The sequence below is a fragment of the Aulonocara sp. 'chitande type north' Nkhata Bay genome, linkage group LG9 (assembly GCF_057382095.1).
Source record: "Aulonocara sp. 'chitande type north' Nkhata Bay isolate Kocher_YH1m ecotype deep benthic linkage group LG9, A_spYH_male_GT1.1, whole genome shotgun sequence".
Lineage (NCBI taxonomy): Eukaryota > Metazoa > Chordata > Actinopteri > Cichliformes > Cichlidae > Aulonocara > Aulonocara sp. 'chitande type north' Nkhata Bay.
The window spans coordinates 20,834,111-20,854,785 of NC_141352.1; the positions used below are offsets into that span (position 1 = coordinate 20,834,111).

The following is a 20,675-nucleotide window of genomic DNA, read 5'->3' on the forward strand; positions in this document are numbered from 1 at the left end:
TCTGTTTTCTCTCATGTTGGTGGCAAATGACTAATTAGACCTGTTTAATGGTTATTGATCTGCTTCAAAGAAAGATGATTTTGTTACATTCTCACCATCGTTCTTGGGTTTTGTAGTTTCACGACTGCCATCAGGCTGGATGTGGAGGCTCTCAGCGGCAGGTTGGGCACAGAGTACAGCAGGGGTTTCGATGAGTTCATTAGGAGGCCACGTCATTTATGCACAGTCACACATAAGGCAAAGGTCAGCCAGGATTACCCAGGTGGCCACTGCATGTGGGTGTCAGTTTGATTTTTAGACTGCACTTTAACCATGCTGTTGCTCCACAACCTGGTAACCGCTTTGAAATCACCACGCCTTTGCTGCACTGCATTGAATTCGGTGTCACGCATGCTCATTTGGAGCTGGGAAACAGCTACAAAGCGACAGTTTGTGCATGCACTTCAGATTGCTTTTAATATCGGGAGGCGAGTGGGAAGTCCACTCCACTTCACACTGTGGTGGAAACAGAGGGTGGGCAACAAGGTAGGAGGGGGCGCAGGGAATAAAGCTCTGGTAGGATTTAATCTAAGGTCACCGGGGGGACACACGGAGAGAGGATCCAACCAGTCAGCTATCTCTAAGTGCTATTTCTATACTTTTTATACATTTCCGAGCTGAAACTCTTCGGTCTACTGGGATAAAAGAACAATGCATCCAAGGGGAAGTAGCTTGATAAGCTCCGTCTGTTCACTTTTACAAATTGCTATTCAGGTGGGCTGTATTCATAATTCATCAACATGGGTCAGGCTCATGATCATGTTGACTTAACATTTGGTCTGACATTTCAGCCCTGCTCACGCCTGTCATTAGCTCTCGCCACACGCTACCTCATCAAAGTCAGTCACACAAGCGAGGAGGGGAGGGAGGAGATGAAGAAGAAAAACAAAACGTTAACACAGAATAAAAAAAACCCAAAACGATACAGTTTAAAAATAATACCTCGTGCATACAACGCCCGCGATATTTGTTCAGTTGATTGTTTTGTTAAACAAACACTGCAAAAGTGGGATGACGGCGCGGGATAAAGATAGACACACACCGTAATCCGGCAAACACACGCGCGTGCGAAAACGCACCCTTAAACCCGCTGAACCGAAGCTCAGCCCCCAGCTCAGGCTTTCTTGCGGTAAGTCTGTATCATCAGCCATCATCCAGCGCTTCCCTAATGGGAAACGAGTTGGTGCCAAAAAAATGTCGCCGCGCAGAAAAACTGGAGCAGCAACACATTTCTGCCAATAACAACACCACCATGTTGATTCCAGTGGGGTGATATTGGATGATATTGACTGTTGGGAGTATTGCTGTGCTTCTCAAAGTCATTTCCGACCAAAGCAAGGACATCGACACACATCCAACACATAGGCGCACTTGCTGCACGCACTAACACCAACGCCGGGCTAATCGGAGTGCAGACATCGAACAGGAGAGTGGAGGCAGCGCATACTGACAACCTCCTTTCTGTGGGTGACAGCTCTCCATCAGTCTACATCAAACAAGTGCATACATGCAGGCACACTCACACACAAGTGTACACTCCATCTGATTGGCCGTTGCAAACCTGTTTCAACCTGCCACCAAATAAACTGTGCTGTGTACTATATATGTGTGTGTGTGTGTGTGTGTGTTTGCAGAAATAGCAGGTGTGCACGCTGAGCTCATCATCTCTGTAACTGATGGTCATCTGTCATCGCCCGGTGTTGATAATCTTCTTAGGGACGGGGGTTTGTCCGAACAAGATGAACACCAGCCTATCTACTGTATCGGGAGAAACTAATCTGTGCTCTCATTTACTGGAGCCCAGACTGTCACAGAGTGGTCCGGCTGGTAAAAATTAGATGAATCGCAGTGAAGGTTGTCAATGGGACGATTGCGTGAGGGCGACATGTGAGGAAATACGGACCGCTGCTCTTACCTGCAACTTGAACTAGATCTGCAGTGGTGACGTTCTTGGGGTTCGGACCGACTCTGAACGTCAAGGCAGGGCCAAGGACGCTGCAGATAAACAGCAAAGGAGAAACAGAATGAGCAGGTTTTTGGAAAAATGTGAAGACGCTCAACAGCTCAGGTCCATGATCTGTGAAGATCGAACTACGGGTGAGCTTAGCATAAAGACTGGAAGCAAGTAGAATCAGCCATTCGAGCTCGATGTTTACAAAATCTCTAACAACTACTGATTACTGTAATATTACACAAATAAGAAATGTCATATGAAACGCCTGTACAGCTGCTGGCAGGTTAGATTTTTACACTTCTAAATGATATTTTGATAGTTACCTTAATAAGGAAGTAGGAATAGAAAGTAACAACTTCTCAAAAAATATAGAAACATGCAACTGTAAAACCAAACTATAAAATGCACAGAATAAAACGTTGAAATTACTTCCACCCTGTGACATGTAAACCACTCTTCTATGGGGCCACCTGTTCAAGTGAGAGTCACAATATGAAGCCCCCTAGTGGACGGTGAAGTCACACACATTTTCATAAAGTAATCAGATTAAATTTTTCGCTGTAGAAAGAAGTTTTCGTCCCACGCAGAGTGTACAGTGGACGCTAATGTTTATGTCACTTTTGAAACTTAAAGTAATGTAAGTACTTCCACGCATTAAATGCTGTATGGTCATACTTTCCCCCACGCCACGCTCCATATTATCCGTTGTTGATCTACACACGTCTGTTGAGATCTACAATGGATAATATGGAGCGCGGTTGTACGTCATTGTCATGGGACACTCTCACAAACAAAATCACGGTTTAGTAACGCAGTATTGCAGTAACGCAGCGTGCTTACGGGAAAGGAACAGTAATCTAATTACTTTTTGCAACAGTAATCCCTTACTTTACTTGTTACTTGAAAAAAGTATTCCGATTACAGGAACGCATTCTCTGGTCTGATCAAAACATGTGAATCCATCCACATGAGTAATAAAGGAACAGCCAAAATTACCAAGTGTTAAAAGCAATGTTGTATGTAGGAATATGTTTAAAAATATGTATGTTAAACAGAGATGTGATTAAGTGTTTGGGAAAGCAGAACATTTTGGGGGAAATGACTCCTATAAGCAGCACAGCAAAGGATCATAAAGATGCTAAATATTGACTCAGAAGCCCTCAGGCATATGTTTCACCAACAGATCAGAAATATTAAGAAGAGAAACTGTAAATTACCCAAAAAACAAACAAAACCTCCCCCAGAAAATATGTGGAGTGATCATGATTTCTGTTTTCCTTTCAAGCCTGAAATTGGCCAAAGAGCAAAGTACAGTCATGAGCGGTGCGCCTTGTTTTCCCTTCACCTGCGGTAACCTGCCTGTACTCTCTGCACCCATTTTCCTCTGTGTGGTCAGGAGTCAGCAACAGACTTCTCACCCTGGAGGAGAATAAATGTTGAAGGTCCCCGAGGTTAGCCATAAAATAAAATCTAACAACCCTAGCAGACTCCGCGAGACCGCCCAGCAATGGTCAAGGGAAAAGAAAACCTGTGAAGCAATGTGTAAAGAAAAAAATCCTACTCATTTTTTCTAGAAGCAAGGAGACCATTTTTAACAACTAAGAGAGCAAACACACATCGACTGCACAGCAGTGAGTGTGGCTCGCTTTTAAACACGGACCAGCAAAGCAAAAGTGGGAAAAGGTAACCAATGTAGCAATGAGGTCATTTTCCTCAAGACTCAACATTAATATTAAAGCAGTGACGACTGAGACGCCGACAATGAACAAACAAACGATCATCACTTCCCAAATTTAGTAAAAACATGAAAAGGCCAGAATGAGCAATCAGCTTATTATCAAGTACTTTTATTATTTCATTCAGTCACAAATGGCTCTTTTTTTTAAGCAAGTGAAAATTTAACCACCGAGGTGCGAAAATTTGCACCTGTCTCTAATACAAATCTGCTTATTTGAACAATTTGTACAATAAAGACCAATTTTCTTTGCTTCTAGCGTAGTGCTAGGCTTTATTCTGTCTTCTTTAAGATATTATTACCGTCACATAAAATTGTTCTATTTCTTCTTTCTTTATGAGTACATTTTGTCACTTGTTTAAAGGAAACAAGACTTCTGGAATAATGAAGTAATTTAACACTGGTACACAGAGGAACCTGTTACAGATTATTTCTGTGTTAGAAGTTTGTCCATGCAGTGCAGATTTGTCCATGATGTGAATCTCCTTTTCCACCACATGCCAAAGCTGCTGCACTGAGATCTGCTTACTGTGGAGGGCATGTTCAAGAAACCAGTTTGAGATGTTTGAACTTTGTGACACGGCACTGATGGAAGCAGCCAACAGAAGACCTGTACGCTGTGGTGATAATGGGATGGACAACAATTCTCAGGTAGGCTGTGGTGTTTAAACAATGCTCAGTTAGTAATAAGGTGCTGAAAGTGTGCCAAGAAAATATCCCCTACACCATTACACCACCACCAGAAACTTGAATGTTTGGTACAAGGCAGGATGGAAGCACGCTTTCATGTTGTTTATCCCATATTGTGATCATACCCTATCCGAATGTCATGGCAAAAATTAAGACTCATCAGATTAGGCAACGTTTCTCCAGTCTCCTGTTGTCCAATATTGGTGATCCTCTGTTGACTGTGCCCTCAGTTTCCTGTTTTTAGCTAACAAGAGGGACACCAGGGATGCTCTTCTGCATACCTTGATTGTAATGAGTTTTAATTTGCGTTGGTGTTGCCTCCTATCAGCTAAAAGCCATTCCTCTCTGAGCTCTGACATCAACAACGTAGTGGTTGGTGTGCCTCATTTTAGGACTATTCTCCGAAACCTCTAGAGATGGTTCTGTTGGGAAATCTCAGCAGTTTCTGAAATACTCAGACCATGACACATTCAACTCACCTAAATCACCCGTCTTCCCCATTCTGATGCTTAGTTCAGACTTCCGTATGTTGTCTTGGCCACGTATACATGTTTACATCCGTTGAGTTGCTGCCATGAGATTGGCTGTTTAGCTATCTGTGCTAAAGAACAGTTGAATGTTGAACTTAATGGAGGTATTAAGTTCTTAATAAAGTGATTGCTGAGTGTATAGTAAAAGTGATAAAACCATAGACTTATTTAGTTGCATTCAGACTGTATGAGCTGTATGTGGCTGTACTTTTCTTCTCCCCAGTTTTTATGCTAAGCGGAGTTAAGCTAACCAGTTGGCAATGCTTATCTTACTCTCTAAGTAAGTGAAGAGAGTGGAGACAGCTTTAAAGAAGTCCAATGAGTCTGAAAGAGCTAAAATTAAGGAGATAAAATGTGTTTAGTGTATATGACTTATATAACAGCACATGTATAGATGTTTTGTCCATAATTTACTGACAGACGACAATAAGTAACACTGAAAAGAGAGCGTGTGGGGGTCCCATTTTTGGCATTTCAGTACATCATCATGTCGGAATTGTTATGTCCAGGAAAGTGCACGTACATTTCTAGTGTACTTCCTGCCAGACTGTACAACAGAGAGCGAGATTCATCAGACTGCCAGAGTGCTGTGACCCAGACCCACTCACCATCAGTCAGCCTGGTACAGAGGCAGCAACGCTCACTCGGCCAGGAGCAATAACACGGGCAAATACCGCCAGACAGACGGACCCAGCCGTGCACTGATGCATTTGTGATCAGGCACACACACACACACACACACACACACACACACACACACACACACACACACACACACACACACACACACACACACAGAGGTCTGAAGGAAATATGTCCTTCTCTAACGCCTTCACCTGGCCTCTGTTTGCTCTCGTAAATGTCAATGTTTCCACAATCTTTACCCCTGCCTTCGTCCTCCTTGGCCGAGGCTGTTCTGCCTGAGATCTCAATGCATCTCAAATTGAACTGACGTGATTTCTTTTTCCCTTTTTTTTTCAAACCGCACAAACCCTATTTAAATATACTGGGAGGCGGGGGGAGACTGCCACAGTTGGGAGATGAAGTTAAGATAGATAAGTTATCTAGAGGACTTCGCACTGCCTCCTGTGTTATCGGATGTGTGAGCTTGGACTTCATATTAGCTCTGCTGGTGGGACACGAGGAGTATGTACGTGCAGAGCGCTTGGCGGGATATTGGCAGGATGTGTTTGTGTGTGTGTGTTCTTGCACAGACTGTGTGTGAGGATGGACCAGTGAGTGTGTGTCCCACTCCCCCTAGTGTTTCTAGAGAGTAAAACCCTTACGTCATCTGAAAAAGGAACATTTCATCCCCTGCCCATCATCATCCAGCTATTTCAAGTCTCTTTCAAAAGGGGAATATTTTATGCTGATTATCGTAGGAACAAGCTCAAACATAATTGTGTTCGGCATCTCAAAATCTTAACGGCGCCCAGGCCTCCTCTTCTCATACTCTCTGTCTGAAAGTCTTTTCTGCCTGCCTGTTGTCGTATTTGAGTATCTCTCCTCCTCCTCTCTTACCATCAGAGCTCATCAGAACGAGTGTGAAAGAGAGACCCCCCGAAGCAGGGCGGCGTGCTCCGACCCAGCTCTTGTACTCCAGCCGACTCATATTCAGACAGAGGCTTTCAAACACTCACCTGTCGAGGCCGCACAGCACAAGGCACAATAAGCTTGCATCATGTCCTTCGCCTCGGCTATTTCTACATGAATGCGCTTTCATTACTTTGTAAAAAGGAAAAAAAAGGACGCAGATAAACAAGTCAGACAAAGAGGAAATTTGCTGTATTCTTTCTTCCATATCAGAATGACGTGATGTGTTTCGGAAAGCTTTATTTCAAGCAACTGTGTGGTTTTCACACTGGCTAAATGACTATAATGAGCAGGCACCATTGACACTGTACACTCACAGAAATGCTGAACCATATAACATTTAATTCTCTTTTATGAATATTATGAATTAGTTATTAGTTGCAATGAACTCACGTACATGCAGAGAAATACTGCTGGGTAAGTTTTATAGTGTAAAAAACAATGATGATGGTTTTTCAAGCATCTGTGGCAACATTCGTGGGGATATTGATTTTCAAAGGACACTGGGGACAAAGGTATGTGTGGTTTATTCCCACTGATTCTAAAAACACGTGTATTATTTCTCTGTGTTATCATTATGACTCCAAAGAAGAGGACACATCGTCATTTGTACATCTTTGTATGAACCCCCCACCCCCACTTCACTATTGTGACGTAAGAAAAAATTCACTGCTTGTTCAAATATAGTGAAAACTTGAGTTTTATGAACTCATGTCTATGCCTGTTGTTACGTTACGTTTAAATCAAACCACAGCAACCAATCTGATAGTTTGTCTTCAAATTAATCAAAGAAGGTTTTTATTCCCTTTGTAAGTTGAACTTTTGTAAACATTATATATTGTAAATATTGTATACTTCTTTAAATTCTGTAAACAGATTAAACTCAGTGTAATCCTAATTCATACTACATTTTGTGGTGCTCATATTCAACTCCATATTTCTATTCCTGGACTCTACTAGAGTAGCTGTGCATGAATCACAGTTTATAATCATGTGTATTCATTTTTATACTGAGCCTTAATTGGTGCAGTCAGCTTAGTGAGTGTTTGAAACAAACTGTTTTGGCTCCTCTCACTTCTTCTTATTGGCTGCCCCTCACAAACCAAAGATCTGACCAGCAGGTACGTCTGCGCTCACTGCCAGAGATAACCATATTAAGCATTATTAATCATCTCTGTGACAAGATGAAGGTAGAACTGTGTAAAATTGGGTGTTTAGACCAGCCTGAAAGCATGTGGCTACATGTAATGTGATTACTTCCTATTGTAATGGTATAGATATGACAGGAAATAAAGAAAAGCATAATAATTGCACCTTAAGTAGCACTTTAAATGCAGGTACCTGTGCTGTACTATCCTGTAGTCAACTTTCACTCAGGTCTTTCACCCCTTTCTAAACGAATAATAGCCCACAGCAATAATACCCTCTAATTGGGTTTGAGTGTCAGGAGTTGATTCTGAGTGATATGAAATGACAGGTATAATAACAAAATGAACGAAATCAGCGCCGGCACTATGCTACGTCCTCCTCGTCCTCCTAAACCCAAAGGTTGGATTTAAAGATCGAGATCAGAACGCCTCCTTGGCTACATTTATTTTAAGGCCCCTGTGCGCATTTTCGATGCTTAACAGTAGATACAGAACGCTCTGATAGTTTCACCCTCTCAGGAACTATTATCTGAGCCCGAATACTCTGTATCTACAGTTTCAGTGCAGCCTCACGCTGCACTGCACCGGCTTTGGTGTTCATATGCTGCGAGTGTTACTGAACCACCCAGATTTTACTCCTCCTGCAGGAGTGACTTGAAAGGCTTGTCAGATCTTCGGTGAACATGTCTCCTCTGCCTCCTACATGGTCTGACACCAAGTGTACAGCAGAACCATGGTACAAGCACAAAACAGCCTGGGTTCAAGGACAGTTCGCCTGCTCATTAATATATTAACCGCCTCCTGCTGACTACTTTCTCGTTTTCCAGCTCTCTATTCACTGCTTGCTTCCCTTTCGTTCGCTTCCTCTCTTTGCTTCTAACGAAAAATCGTTTGATGGCTTGACTGCTCTCTTTTTTTGACAAGGCGCACAGTGACAATAGCGGCTAGGCAGTGTTTTGAATACAATGGAGACATCAGTATGTGTCTGGAGGTAATTAGGCCTGATTTCGCTCCCCGCGAGAAGTCAAACACTCCGAAAGGTCAAAAAAACAACAAACGCCTACAGTTTGTGGCAGTGTAGCAGAGCATTTTCACAATGCTCAGAGCAACTGGACAACCTTCATTCTGCTTCCTCATCCTCAAAGGCACAAAACAAAACATTTCAAATGAGGCCAATTATCCTCTGTTCGATGTATGGTTTGTAAACGGCACGGTAAATCATTATTTGCAACAATGTGGGATGTTTTTTGTGTCTGTACATACGAGAGCTGGGTGAGGTCTGCAACATGGAGGCTCAATCTCTGGGTCAGATGCTCCATCAGGTCCGTGCCCTGGTCAGTGGTGAGGGAGCTGGGGGTAAACACACACACACATACACGGAGAGGCGTCAAATTTTTAGGTTCACACCCATACAACATACAACCGTTTAGCCATTAAAATGTAATTTTTTTTAGGGAGATACTGTCACAATTCATACCCACAATTGGGTCATTGCACACAAGCGAATGCTACGGTCGTCTGAATGGATGTGCTGCACGCATTTGCAGACACATACAAACACAAACAAACACACAAAGCACCGTGCCGAGGGAAAAGGGATCAGCTGCCTCTTCAGGCTTGGTAAATCACCTGCTTTTTTCCAGCAATGAGACAAACAATAAGGTGCAAATGGAACCTGCATGAGGTGTAATGGCTGTATCATATGGACGCTCCTTTCTCTCCCTTTCCTTCTCTCATCTTTCTTCTTCTTCTTCGCCTACATTGGCGTTCTCTCACCGACGCGCACGCACACTCAAAAGTAAAACACGATAACACAGAGAACACAAACAGCCGGGCACGCACGCGCCCTCACGGTGAGATGAGAATAATAAGGTGCAAATGGAATGGAGGTGAAGTGTAATGGTGGTCTGATAAAGCCATGCCTCATCTCAGCTCAGTCCACGGCTGCTCTCTCACTGGGAGAGTAAATCGGCAAGGAAATAGACCAAACAAAGGCAATCTGCTGGCCAGCGCGTCGTATGAAGAAATGAGGAGGGCATCCACACAGACCCACTCAGAAAGCCACTTTATTGTTGACAGCTTAACCTGGAATCACCGAGACTGCCGAGTAACTGCAAGGTGACATGCAGGACCAAAAAAAAAAAGTCATGGATCATAATGAGACATCGTTCAAATTTTGTTACCACCTCATTGCGGAGAAATGTGAAATAAACTGGGAAACAATTTCATGCTGCACTGGATATTGAGTGCAATATCACTTATGTGTTTTTTTGTGTTTTTTTTAAGATACTCGGCATCATCTTGAAGTTTAAAAAAAAAAATTTTTTTTCCTTTGGACATACTCTAGTCAGAATTATGCTGACATATTTTGTTTAGCCTGCATTTGACACCACATTACAGAAGCTTTTCTTCAGCAGAACAGTGTGCCGTGCATGAGCGGCTGATTCACTCCACCTTTGAGAGAGTGGGAGGTTCTTTCTTTTTTTTTTCCCTACACTTTTCGAGGGGTTTTGAAAGTTAAAGATTCAACCAAGCAATTCCAGACACGTCTGCATCCCTCTGTGGTAATTCTAGCAACAGGAGTGACTTGGTTGTTGATGCTAGCACTTTTCCCCTTGGGTTTCTCTCTGTCTCCTTCTCTTCTATCCATACCTTTCCATTTCCCCCTCCACATTCACCATCCCATCCTCTTGCTATTCCCCAAACCCCCCACTACCACCGCCACAATGTCAGGAGCTGTCAGATAAGCAGGTTTGCGTAGCGTCACTGCAGGGTGCAAAGAAGCTGGGGATAACAACTGTGCAATCATGAGGTCTGCAGCAAAAGCACAGACACCTGTACAGGCCAACTATAGGCATGCACTAGGTGGGCTGAGGATAGACAAGAAGGAGGAGGGGCAGACATTTCACTCAGAAGGTGACCTGTTTCTTTCCCCTGGCACACACTCACCTACTAAATTGTGTGTTGACGTCTTAATCTGCTACTCCTATTTGTGTGGCAATAAGGTGACAAAGACTGTACCCAGTGGACCTTTATGAGAGTACGTGTGTTGAACAGGTGAAGGACAACCCTCTGACACTGGACTTGATAACGCTATAAAGGGATTTGAGAAAGGGCCAGGGGCGAAGACAGAGTCGATAGGAACTTATCTTTGCTGAGCTTGAGAGGTAAGAGAGAAGGAGAGAGAACTTGGCTGCCTTTGCTGACAAAGTATCATCATTAAAGCTGTAATACAACACAGTAATACCTACACACTGAGGGATCTATCAGCCCTGCTTTTCTAATCAGGTACAACACACAAAAAGGATTTCTAACTACAGTATCCTGTAGCATAGAGAAGTTCACATGTGGGTGGTTTTGATAGAGGATGCATGCAGTTTAAGGTAAGCTAACAAAGAAGACATTTGCTGAGTATCAAGCTCTGTTAAACAAGTCTGTCTTGAAAGAAGTGCGTCACTGTATCACCAGTAAATGGAGGCAGCTGTAAAGTTATAATTATAAGAGCCCAATGAGGAATAAGACAGGGACTCGTGCTGTTGCTGATGTAAAACACAAATGTTATTGATGATGGCTGTACTGACATACAAAGTATTTCTGAAATTTATGGGTCTGCATTGCACTGCATTGTCAGGGACAATCATGTCATCCCTTTACATACTACAGCTCAATGTTTTCAATCCTATACTGCAATTTATTTTTGTGGAGATGCAAACTGCAACATCCAGTGTCTCATCCCATGACATTTGTCTCCAGGTTGGTATAAAAACACCACAAAATACAAAACACATCATGCATTAGAATTTAATTTAAATTCTAATAAAGGCTTCTAGTTTTTTTATGGCTAGTCAGATTATATATATAGAAAGTGTGTACATTATTGTACTTTATTGAGCCCCGTGGGGAAATTGCTCTCTGCATTTAACCCATTCACTCAGTGAAGCAGTGGGCAGCCATTGGGCGCCCGGGGAGCAGTGTGTAGGGACGGTACCTTGCTCAGGGGTACCTCAGGGTAGCTGTTAAGGGGAATCGAATAATGTGGAGTAGCATGAGGCACTGGTGCTTACCCTAACATTAGAAAGAAAAGAATTAAAACTGAACAATTAATAAAGACTGAACAAGTATAGCCTGTTTGGAAGGGATACCAAGAGAAATCATCTAAAAAGAACATGGCAGCATGGCTTAAGTTTGAAAAGTTGCATCTTCTGGAACAATGTCCTCTGGACAGACCCACAGTGGAAATGTTTGACTGTAATACACAGCACCATGTTTGACGAAACCAAACACAGCATATCAGATGTCAACCGGTGGCTGAAGGGTATTGATTTGGGCTTGTTTTGCAGCCACAGCAGCTGGGCACCTCTGAGTGAGTGAGTTGACCATGAACTTTGTATAACAAAATATTCTTGAGTCAAATGTGAGGCCATCTGATCCACAATTAAACCTCAGCCCAAGCACAGCAGCAAATCTACAACAGAATGGCTAAAAAAGAGAAGAATGAAGGTGTTACAATGGTCCAAACTGCAACCCTCAGCCTGATTGAATTGCTGTGCTGGGTTATTAAGAAAGCTCTGTAAAGAAGAGTGGCGAAAATTCCTCCACGGTGAAAGCGAGCACTGCTAAAGGTGGTACTAAAAACTATTGAATTTCATATTACTGTAAAGTAAAAGTTATCCGTGCACTCAAATTTCATCAGTCACATCCAGCCTACAAGTTTTCTAGATAAGAATCCTTCATTTTCTATACAATCTTAATTGTTATTATTTATATCATTATTTATGTTTAGAAGCATCAAATGGACTTTTCCACATGTGTGGGTTTCACAACCATGATCAGTGTGTGTGAATGATGATCATTTATCTAAAACAGGAATCCCACTGGGCTTTGTTTTTGGCCCACTTCTCTTTAGTTTATGCTTAAATGACTTACGCAGAAAAGATTTTCTCAGCATTTGCAGTCCATCACAGCAGGATTTAAAAAGCTCCTGTCTTACACTTAACATCCCATTCAAGAAAACAGCACTAGTTTGGTTCTCTTTGTTTTAGAGATGTCAACTATTCCAACCTAAAATTTAGAAAGATATTAAAATTGTTCCAAAAAGTGGGAGAAACTTTTTGGGATTTCCTTACCTGGATGATTGAGCATGCATCAAGACATTAAAAATGTGCACTTTGTTGCAAAAGCAGATTCAGTTATTAGTCATTAGGGTGATATCTGGCTCCCAAGCAGCATCTCTGTATCAAGCAAGCTTAATTTAGTGATATGTAATTGAGCAACTAATAATATGAATAGGAAGTTGATAAGATAAGGCTGCAGTCATGTTGTTAAGGAAATTACATTTGCTTTAACAATATAAACTCAACTATCTGTCTAAATAATCACATCTAAGGTGTTCAGTGACCTGGTGGCTCTTATCAGGGCATCTGGCTCAGTAAAACATGGAGCCCCTCATCCATAAATCCTAATTTAGACAAACAGGTTTTTCTGGTCAACAGCATTACTGTGATCTTCAGAAGGCTTAGGGTTTAGTTTGGATTTCATTTCACCAAAAAACTTTTGTCAAGTTTAGGAAAATATGAGAGGTAGTAATTTCTTATATATGTATAAACATCATATGTTTGAATCATACTTACTCTGTGCCGGTGATGATGTAGCCAAAGTGTCTGTCCTTCCCTCTGCTGGAAAACTCCTTCACTCCCACGTGGACCAGCTGGGTTTTGACTTTCATGTCCTTCTTCTGTGGCTCCTCCAGCTGCTTCCTTCCTTCTGGGCCTTGAATCCTCTGCATCCACTTGTCAATGTCAGAATCGACCTGAACGTCAGGGTCCTCTGCCCCACCGGTCAGCCGCAAAGTGGACCCTTCCTTCGCAGGTGCTGTCATGGTCTTCTCCTCCCAGCGGTGGGGGACGGGAACTTGGTCTTGCGTTGTGCGGCTATGCACGTTCTCCAGTCCTACCATTTTCTGGAGCGGGGCTGGTTGCCCACTGTTGACCTCTGGAGCGTTACCAAAGGGCTCCATGTTGAGGTAGTCCAGCAGCTTGGAGAAGAAGGCGGTATGCTGTTGTGAATCAAGAATGAATTCTCTTTAGAATAGTGGAGACATTTTCCTTTTAGGTCTACCTACACATTACTTTTGTCTCCTTACAAAAGAGAATTAATCAAGAGAAAGTCTGTTATCAGCAACTGAAAAGATATGAATTTGTTCTGCATTCACCAGCGTTTCTCAGTGTAACTGCCAGTCCAAGGTCTAATAACATCTTTTTATTTTACCAATTTTAAAGGCTGCTTAGTAGATTTACTCATTTACCATTGTTAAACAAGAGTTTTGTGACATTGTGCAAAATAATTCTGATTTCAAAACGTTCCATCCAGCGAAAACGCTGGGGTCAGACAACAATCAAGGAATTTTCTACGTTTCTGCAGCTGCAAATTTGCTTTCAAGTTCTAATAATGCCAAAGTAAATGGTAGTCTGCACAACTTTCAAATCATCCCCGTTTTAAAAGTGTTCAAAAGAAAATAAAATGCAAGTTTGGACATGTCTCACTCCCTGAGAAACCAATTTGTTGGTTGGGCAGATTAATTTTACATTCACCTTGTCAACGGGCTCTTTGTCTGCGCCGTCTATTTTCTGGCCTGGAAACAAACACAATATATGTGAGCAGATTGTGTGAAAACTGAAGTACTCTTTTGTATTTAGCAAGGAAAAAGAGTTATGACTCAAAATGAAAGACTCAAAAATACCTCTGGCAGCACTTTGAACAGAAATTACATAAACAAAGCCTTACTAAAGCATCTTCAGCTTACAATGTCTTATTCTGTCTTACATTTATATGCTCATCACTACCATGAATGCTGCAAGTTTTTATTCTCTCTTTCACCAGTAGACATACGGACCTTGCTGTTTCATTCTCAGTGTGTTTTTCTGGTTTAGATCCTGCTCTTTATCTGATTTCAGGTCCTGGTCCTGATTCAAATGCATTGCTGCCTGGGGCTCCCTGTTACCCTCCATGTTCCCCCTGGAGTCAGTGGCTCCTGGTCCTGGCTGAGCTTCAAGCGCAGGGCGCTCCACATCCACCTCCCGCAGAGCTCCTGTGATGACTTCAGCCAGCTGGTCCAAATCTTTGCCCATCAAAGCATCCATGTTGATGCTGTGCCTCCCCAGTTGGTTTACCAGATTCTGGATGAATCGCTCTGGACAGGAAAAGAAGGGTTGCTAGAGCATTTATAAATGCATTAAAAAAAGCACCAAAATGCTAAATTTTCCTGAAAATGTAGAGGAGAAAAAAGCAACTATAATTGATCGTACCATCCATGGCCCTAAGAGGCTGTTTTGCGGTGAGTCGGTTCGAGTCAGCCTTGAATAGCAGTTGGTCTAGATTAGGCTTTTGGGCTTTGGAGCCAAAAGCAACCCGAGTCTGTGGCTCTGTGTGGTCGTTTAAAGCTGGTCGCACGTAGCTGAGGTAGTGGAGCTTTCCTTTGGGCCACATCGCCTCGCCACCTGGACTGCCCTGCTGAGTGCCTGGTGCCCCGGAAAGAAGCCGTTCCATATGGCTGGAAAGCAGCGTGCTCTTTCCTGGGTTCTGGTTGGAGTAAGCTTTACTGAGCTTGGGATGCCTGCCCTCTCCACTCTGTGTAACGACTTTGGTGATTGGAGGCTGGCCGGCTCCTTTCTGAAGACTATAGATTGTGGTCTCCTTCCAGCCCTGCTTGGGCTTTGGCTGGCTGGGCTCTGAACGGTCATCGGATTTGATGTCTTCTTTCTACACACAACACAATATACTCAGTATACCACATTTAGACAATTGTCAATATGTCACACATTTTCACCAAGCTAGCCTATAATGGATCGGCCTGTTAGTAAGTTGTAACTATGACAGAGTGAAGAAAACTAACCTCTAAGTAATATCATCCACCAGATCCACCCTGGTCCATCTAAGAGTAGGCTTAGGCTTAGGAGTAGGGTTTGAGTGCTATTAACATTGCACCCAAACCCTACATGCAAGCAACAATGAATGGATATGTACTATTGGGTCTATAATTGGTTAGGCAAAGACACTATTTTTGTAGTTTTGCCTCTGTTCCTCGCTGTGAAACTGCTTCTCAACTGAATTTTTAGCGCCTAAAATTGTGGGACTGTGTGTAAAAATAGCTGTCATTCCTTAACATTCCTTCATCCATTTTGTGCAAAAAGTTTTGTTCAAAAAACAAAAAACTTAAAGTCTACCTCCTGAGCCACAGCCACCCCAAAGTGGAAGGGAAAATAATTAACGCCTTATGTGAAGGTGCCTCTTTGTCAGCTGTGTCAAATACCTAAAAGCATCCTTGTGCTGAGAGGCGCTAACAGGGTAAATTATCCAGAATTATTTATTGTACAAGCTGAAAAAGTTTTTCAAACTGAAAAACTTTAAGGAGACAAAACTGGATAGCCTGCAGCAGACAAACTATAACTTCCAAATGTCGGCTGTAGGGTTATATATTTCTCGAAGTTAAGCTAAAGCTAAGACCATGTAGCTTTTTAAGGTTAAAGATGGATAATAACAAGCTTTAAGCAATATTTCTGTAGGGCTGTATGTAATTAGAAAAGTGTCTTTTTAATGCTAGTTATGTGTTAGCTTAACTAGCATTATCTTCGTACTAGCTAACCTACACACTGGGAGTTAAAATAGTGCTTAGACATAAAGAATTATAAATCTTTTCATCTTGCTAAAAGTATTATTAGCTTTAGCCCTTAATGTATGGAGTATGATGATTTGAAGCCATGTCACTATGCTATCACTGTTAGCATGCTTAAATACAAGCTTGTGAAACTGCTAGCATGGCTGTAGAGTTTGTTGCGACATATCAGTCATATGATAAGTATAACCTAGTATTTTTTTCTTTGTGACAACATTGAAATGGGTTGTACTGGGTCAGCATTGTTGTGACAGGCTTCAGTATAAAAAGAGAAGCAACCTTAGCTCGACGAGACGGAACAGGATATGAATGTGGAATCCAGATCAAAGACAACTGCTCTTGGAAATTGCATTATGGAAATCATAGATGAGATAGTGTCACTCAAAGAGTAATTTCATGCATTTCCACAGCACCCAAGAAACTTTAAAAAATATAACCCCTCTATCTGAGAGGTAGCAGCAATGCCTTATCTAAAGAGAGAGAGAAAACTGAGTCATCTGATTTAAAAGTTCGTCATATGAGTATATATTTGACACATGATGAATAATGTATTTACATTAAAATGATACAAAGATGTTTAGAGGCATTTTAACCATTTGGTATTGTAGCTGTTATTAATATTGGCACCAAAATGTGTGATTGTGCTCTAAGAGAGGAAGAAAAATAATTCCTCTCGTGTGAATCATAAGAGCCCACACTTCAATTCAGCATACAGTATATCCATTCCACTGAACAGCATCATTATCCATGTTGCTTTTGCACTAATACTAGCTATCTCCCTTGCCATTTTCCGTCCTTCAAATGTATATAGAGAAAATGTCAGTCTTTCCAACCCCGCTGTACTGAGAGGTTATAATGGCATTAGCACAGCAAGATGGGGGCTGCTCTGCCATTCATGCTAACCATGTTTGCCTTTTTCCATCACACCACACAACAAAGGAGCTCATTTCATCAATAAGGAAGGTCCTGAACTCTTCAACTTTGCATTATGGCTGCACTGACACAGCAGCAGGAAGCAGCTCGGCTATGAAGGATGCGGAGCACATTTCACACAAAGCCCGGGTTCCACCCGAAATATAAGGACTGAATAATGTAAAGAGGTGATGGAAGATCTTTGTATAAAAAGGCTCCCAGCTCAGTGGGAGAGGAAGCGAAGACAGAAAGCAAGAAACAAAGGCAAAGTAAAGACAAGAGGGCGACCCCAGCAGAAGGAGAATACTGACACTTTGTCAAAAGAAGTGGGAAGAGGCCCTTCTATAATTTAGCCAAGAATATGTGACGCTTTATGTTTACTTGGACGATATGGATTCCTAAATCCTAACCTTAATGTTGCACCTACTTTTACATGAGCCATTAAAGCATATTTCAGTTTAGTATGTCCCTGCCATAAAGTTGAAGGACTAGATTGAAACACATTAAATGGCAGACAACCTGACCTTTAGTCCTGACACTACTTCCTTCTTCATCATTTTTCAATCATTTAGATCCAGTTGCTTCTTAAATGCCTTTCCCACCATACGTTATCAACCTGTCATGTAAGGTTCTGCAAAATGTTACAATTAACTTTAACATTATCCTACCACAAGCCTTTTTTCAGCCCTTCTGCTTTTTTGGGTCATTTTTATGTGTTTGTTACTGTTCATTTCACTTAGATGCCCAGCGGCTCCTACACATTTACTCAGTGCTGGATTCTCACTTGAATATTGGCCACCTCATGTTGGACTCCAGGTTGTCCATCTATTTCAGCCCGAGGCAGGAAGCCCAGTCCCGTCAGGTACTTATGAAGGTTTCTAGTCAACTCATCTTGTCCAGGCCTCAGTTTCCTGTCTCTGGAGCTGCTGTAGGTGGTCAGGAGGCTTGGAGGGGTGGCTTGATGGTGGAGGGGGATGTTTTTCAATTTGGAGAGCTCTCTGGAGATGACCTGCTGAGTGATGTCATCCTGCCATGTCAAACCTGTAGAAAAAAAAAGAAAAACAAAAAAGAAGTAATATTAAAATATGATAGTTTTATTATATTGTTGCTTACACTGTTCTGCTGTTCAGCACGGAGAACTATTCAACTGTACAAGACTTCAGAGAAAGTGTTATACTGTAGTTCTCTCAGCATTGCAGAGTAAACATTATGGTACAAAACAGCAAGGATAAAGGATGAAAGAACAGAGGAAGTCCAAAATTATGACAAGCTAAACTGAAGACATGACTACACGTGCACACATGTAGGGACACATGTCTGCACATACATGTACGGACACGCACACACACATATGCGCGCACAGCACAGCCCATCAACAAGCACGGGGAGAATGTCACACAGTGGCCTGACGCCGTGCCAACATCCTTGCTAATTGCCAACACATAGTTGGGATGCAGAACTCCTGGGCAGGGGCAAAGCACAGTGGTGCCAAGACCAGATGGAGCTACCCAAGCAAAAAAGATACCCAAAACATGGCCCCATTCCCAATGAGCCAAGAGACACAGGATTCCACTGGCGGAGAGCGACGAAACACCAACCATATTATATTTTAAAAACAAGAACACACAGACGACATGGCGATTGCAGAGTAAGAGTGTTTTACAATGAGAATCAATTAATTGCTGCCACACAGCTAACTTTTTTTTTACCAGACTCTAAAGAGGTTTCTACCTAAAGAATCCAATGCTGCTCTTGGGTTTAATAAGGAAACAGACTGTGAAGTAGAAATCTGTGAAGGAATGAGCGTTTCAACACTGCAGAATGTCTTCATTAGCCGGGTTTCTCACCCATACACGCTGGATATTCTCATAGATATTCATAAGCACCAGATGAGGATCTGAGCAATGCAGAGTAGCTACAGATGCCTCTAGTCATTCTTGGCAGCAGTGAATGGAGCACAAAGCAGCGTATGTTGTCACTGTTCTGGAACGCAGCTCAGCCATCCATCCGTACAACAATGACAGTTAACTACCCGTGGCTTACGCAGTGTGGTGTATACTTGCTATATATTACAGTGGTGATCATCATTTATGCCATCATCAGCGGGCAATGGGAGGATCGGGCCTGGCTTCAGCCCTAAAGGATCCATATGGCACCTGCAGTTTACTGTAGCCGGTTAAATAGGTTCAAGTGGTAAATGCGCAATGGCGCCGCAACAGGATGAGGCCGGCTTCATCGACTGTGACACCTCTATCCCCTCTGTCTCCTGGGGAATGCGTTCATTTCCATACATACCAATGTTTTGTCTGCGTGCGATGGGCCCCACTTGAGGAAAAAAGTATGCCGGCACAAATTACAGAATCAAAATGAGCCATTTTATAAAAGAAAAAAAGTCAGGGAGAAAAGTGGTGGGGCCTTTACGGTTGGGCTCCTCTCAATCAACCTCTCCGCTGATTATCCTGGCACTGAGGAGCTAAATGTCATGCAAATTCATCTGTAAGTCCAGAGAAAGAGCAGGTTCCATCATCAAGTGCTGCCGCTTTTCGCCTGTTAAGGATAGCATCCCGTCTCAGGCAAATGCCTCAGTTAATTAACGCCTTGCCATTAGTGCAACAGCTTTCAAACAAGCAAGATATTTCTGTTGGCCTCCTGTCTGTTTTCTGTGTGACAGAGGGAGAGGGAGTGTGTGGGGGGCTCCTAAATATTCAAAGCCTATTAGATGGGATCCTGTCTACATGACTTGTTGTTTCATGTGGTGTTTTTTTGAAATGCAGATTTTTCCCTTTCCTTCACTTCTTTGCACTAACTGATTTAAAGGCATTCATGGAAAAGAGCTTGAATTACTTAGCAGCAAGTTCTGTTTAATTAGTCGAAATGTGAAATGTGTCAATCTGAATTTGACAAGTGCATTAAATCAATGTAGGCTCTGTTATATGAATGCACATGCTGTATGAGTGCCATTTGTAACATACTGCTGCATTTGCTGTGGGGTTCATGTTAGTACTCAGAACTCAGTACTCTCACACCTCAATAAATAAAATTTAATGAAAGCGTAAAAGCTCCAGCCCCACCTAGATTTAGCTATTCTCGTCCCAGTTAAATGCTAATATATGTTTATATGGTGCATAGAACATCTACAGTACAAGAGTGCAAAGACGTGTAGTTAAACTGGAGCAAATAATTTGCTCTGAGTCAAAGCCTGCAGCAGAAAGTAGCCAGAGTCACACTGAATGATTGAGTAGATCCCCCGTGTTTTCCTTATAACAACTCCAGTTTTCATGCAGCACATTAGCCTGTAAGTGTATCTTTTCTCCCCGCTGCTATCTAGCTAGGCTGTGAAGGAACAGACAGAGTGGAACATGGTGAACAACAACAGCAGTTTTAGTTGCTTGTTTGTCAAGGA

General features: G+C 42.3%; 1 protein-coding gene across 3 annotated transcripts in view; it reads right to left on the reverse strand.

Annotated features, from left to right (window-relative positions):
- Positions 1-20,675, reverse strand: part of ptprn2 (protein tyrosine phosphatase receptor type N2) — a 216,205-nt gene that overhangs the window by 163,595 nt on the left and 31,935 nt on the right. For 2 of the 3 annotated variants that reach the window (XM_086306435.1, XM_086306433.1), the window contains exons 4-10: positions 18,057-18,313; positions 14,994-15,447; positions 14,582-14,878; positions 14,280-14,320; positions 13,320-13,744; positions 8,953-9,039; positions 1,955-2,034 (exon numbers count right to left, since the gene is read on the reverse strand). In XM_086306435.1, coding sequence (XP_086162561.1) covers positions 1,955-2,034; positions 8,953-9,039; positions 13,320-13,744; positions 14,280-14,320; positions 14,582-14,878; positions 14,994-15,447; positions 18,057-18,313 — 1,641 coding nt within the window. The remainder of the gene's footprint in view (positions 1-1,954; positions 2,035-8,952; positions 9,040-13,319; positions 13,745-14,279; positions 14,321-14,581; positions 14,879-14,993; positions 15,448-18,056; positions 18,314-20,675) is intronic. The other variant, XM_086306434.1, reaches the window with a different exon arrangement.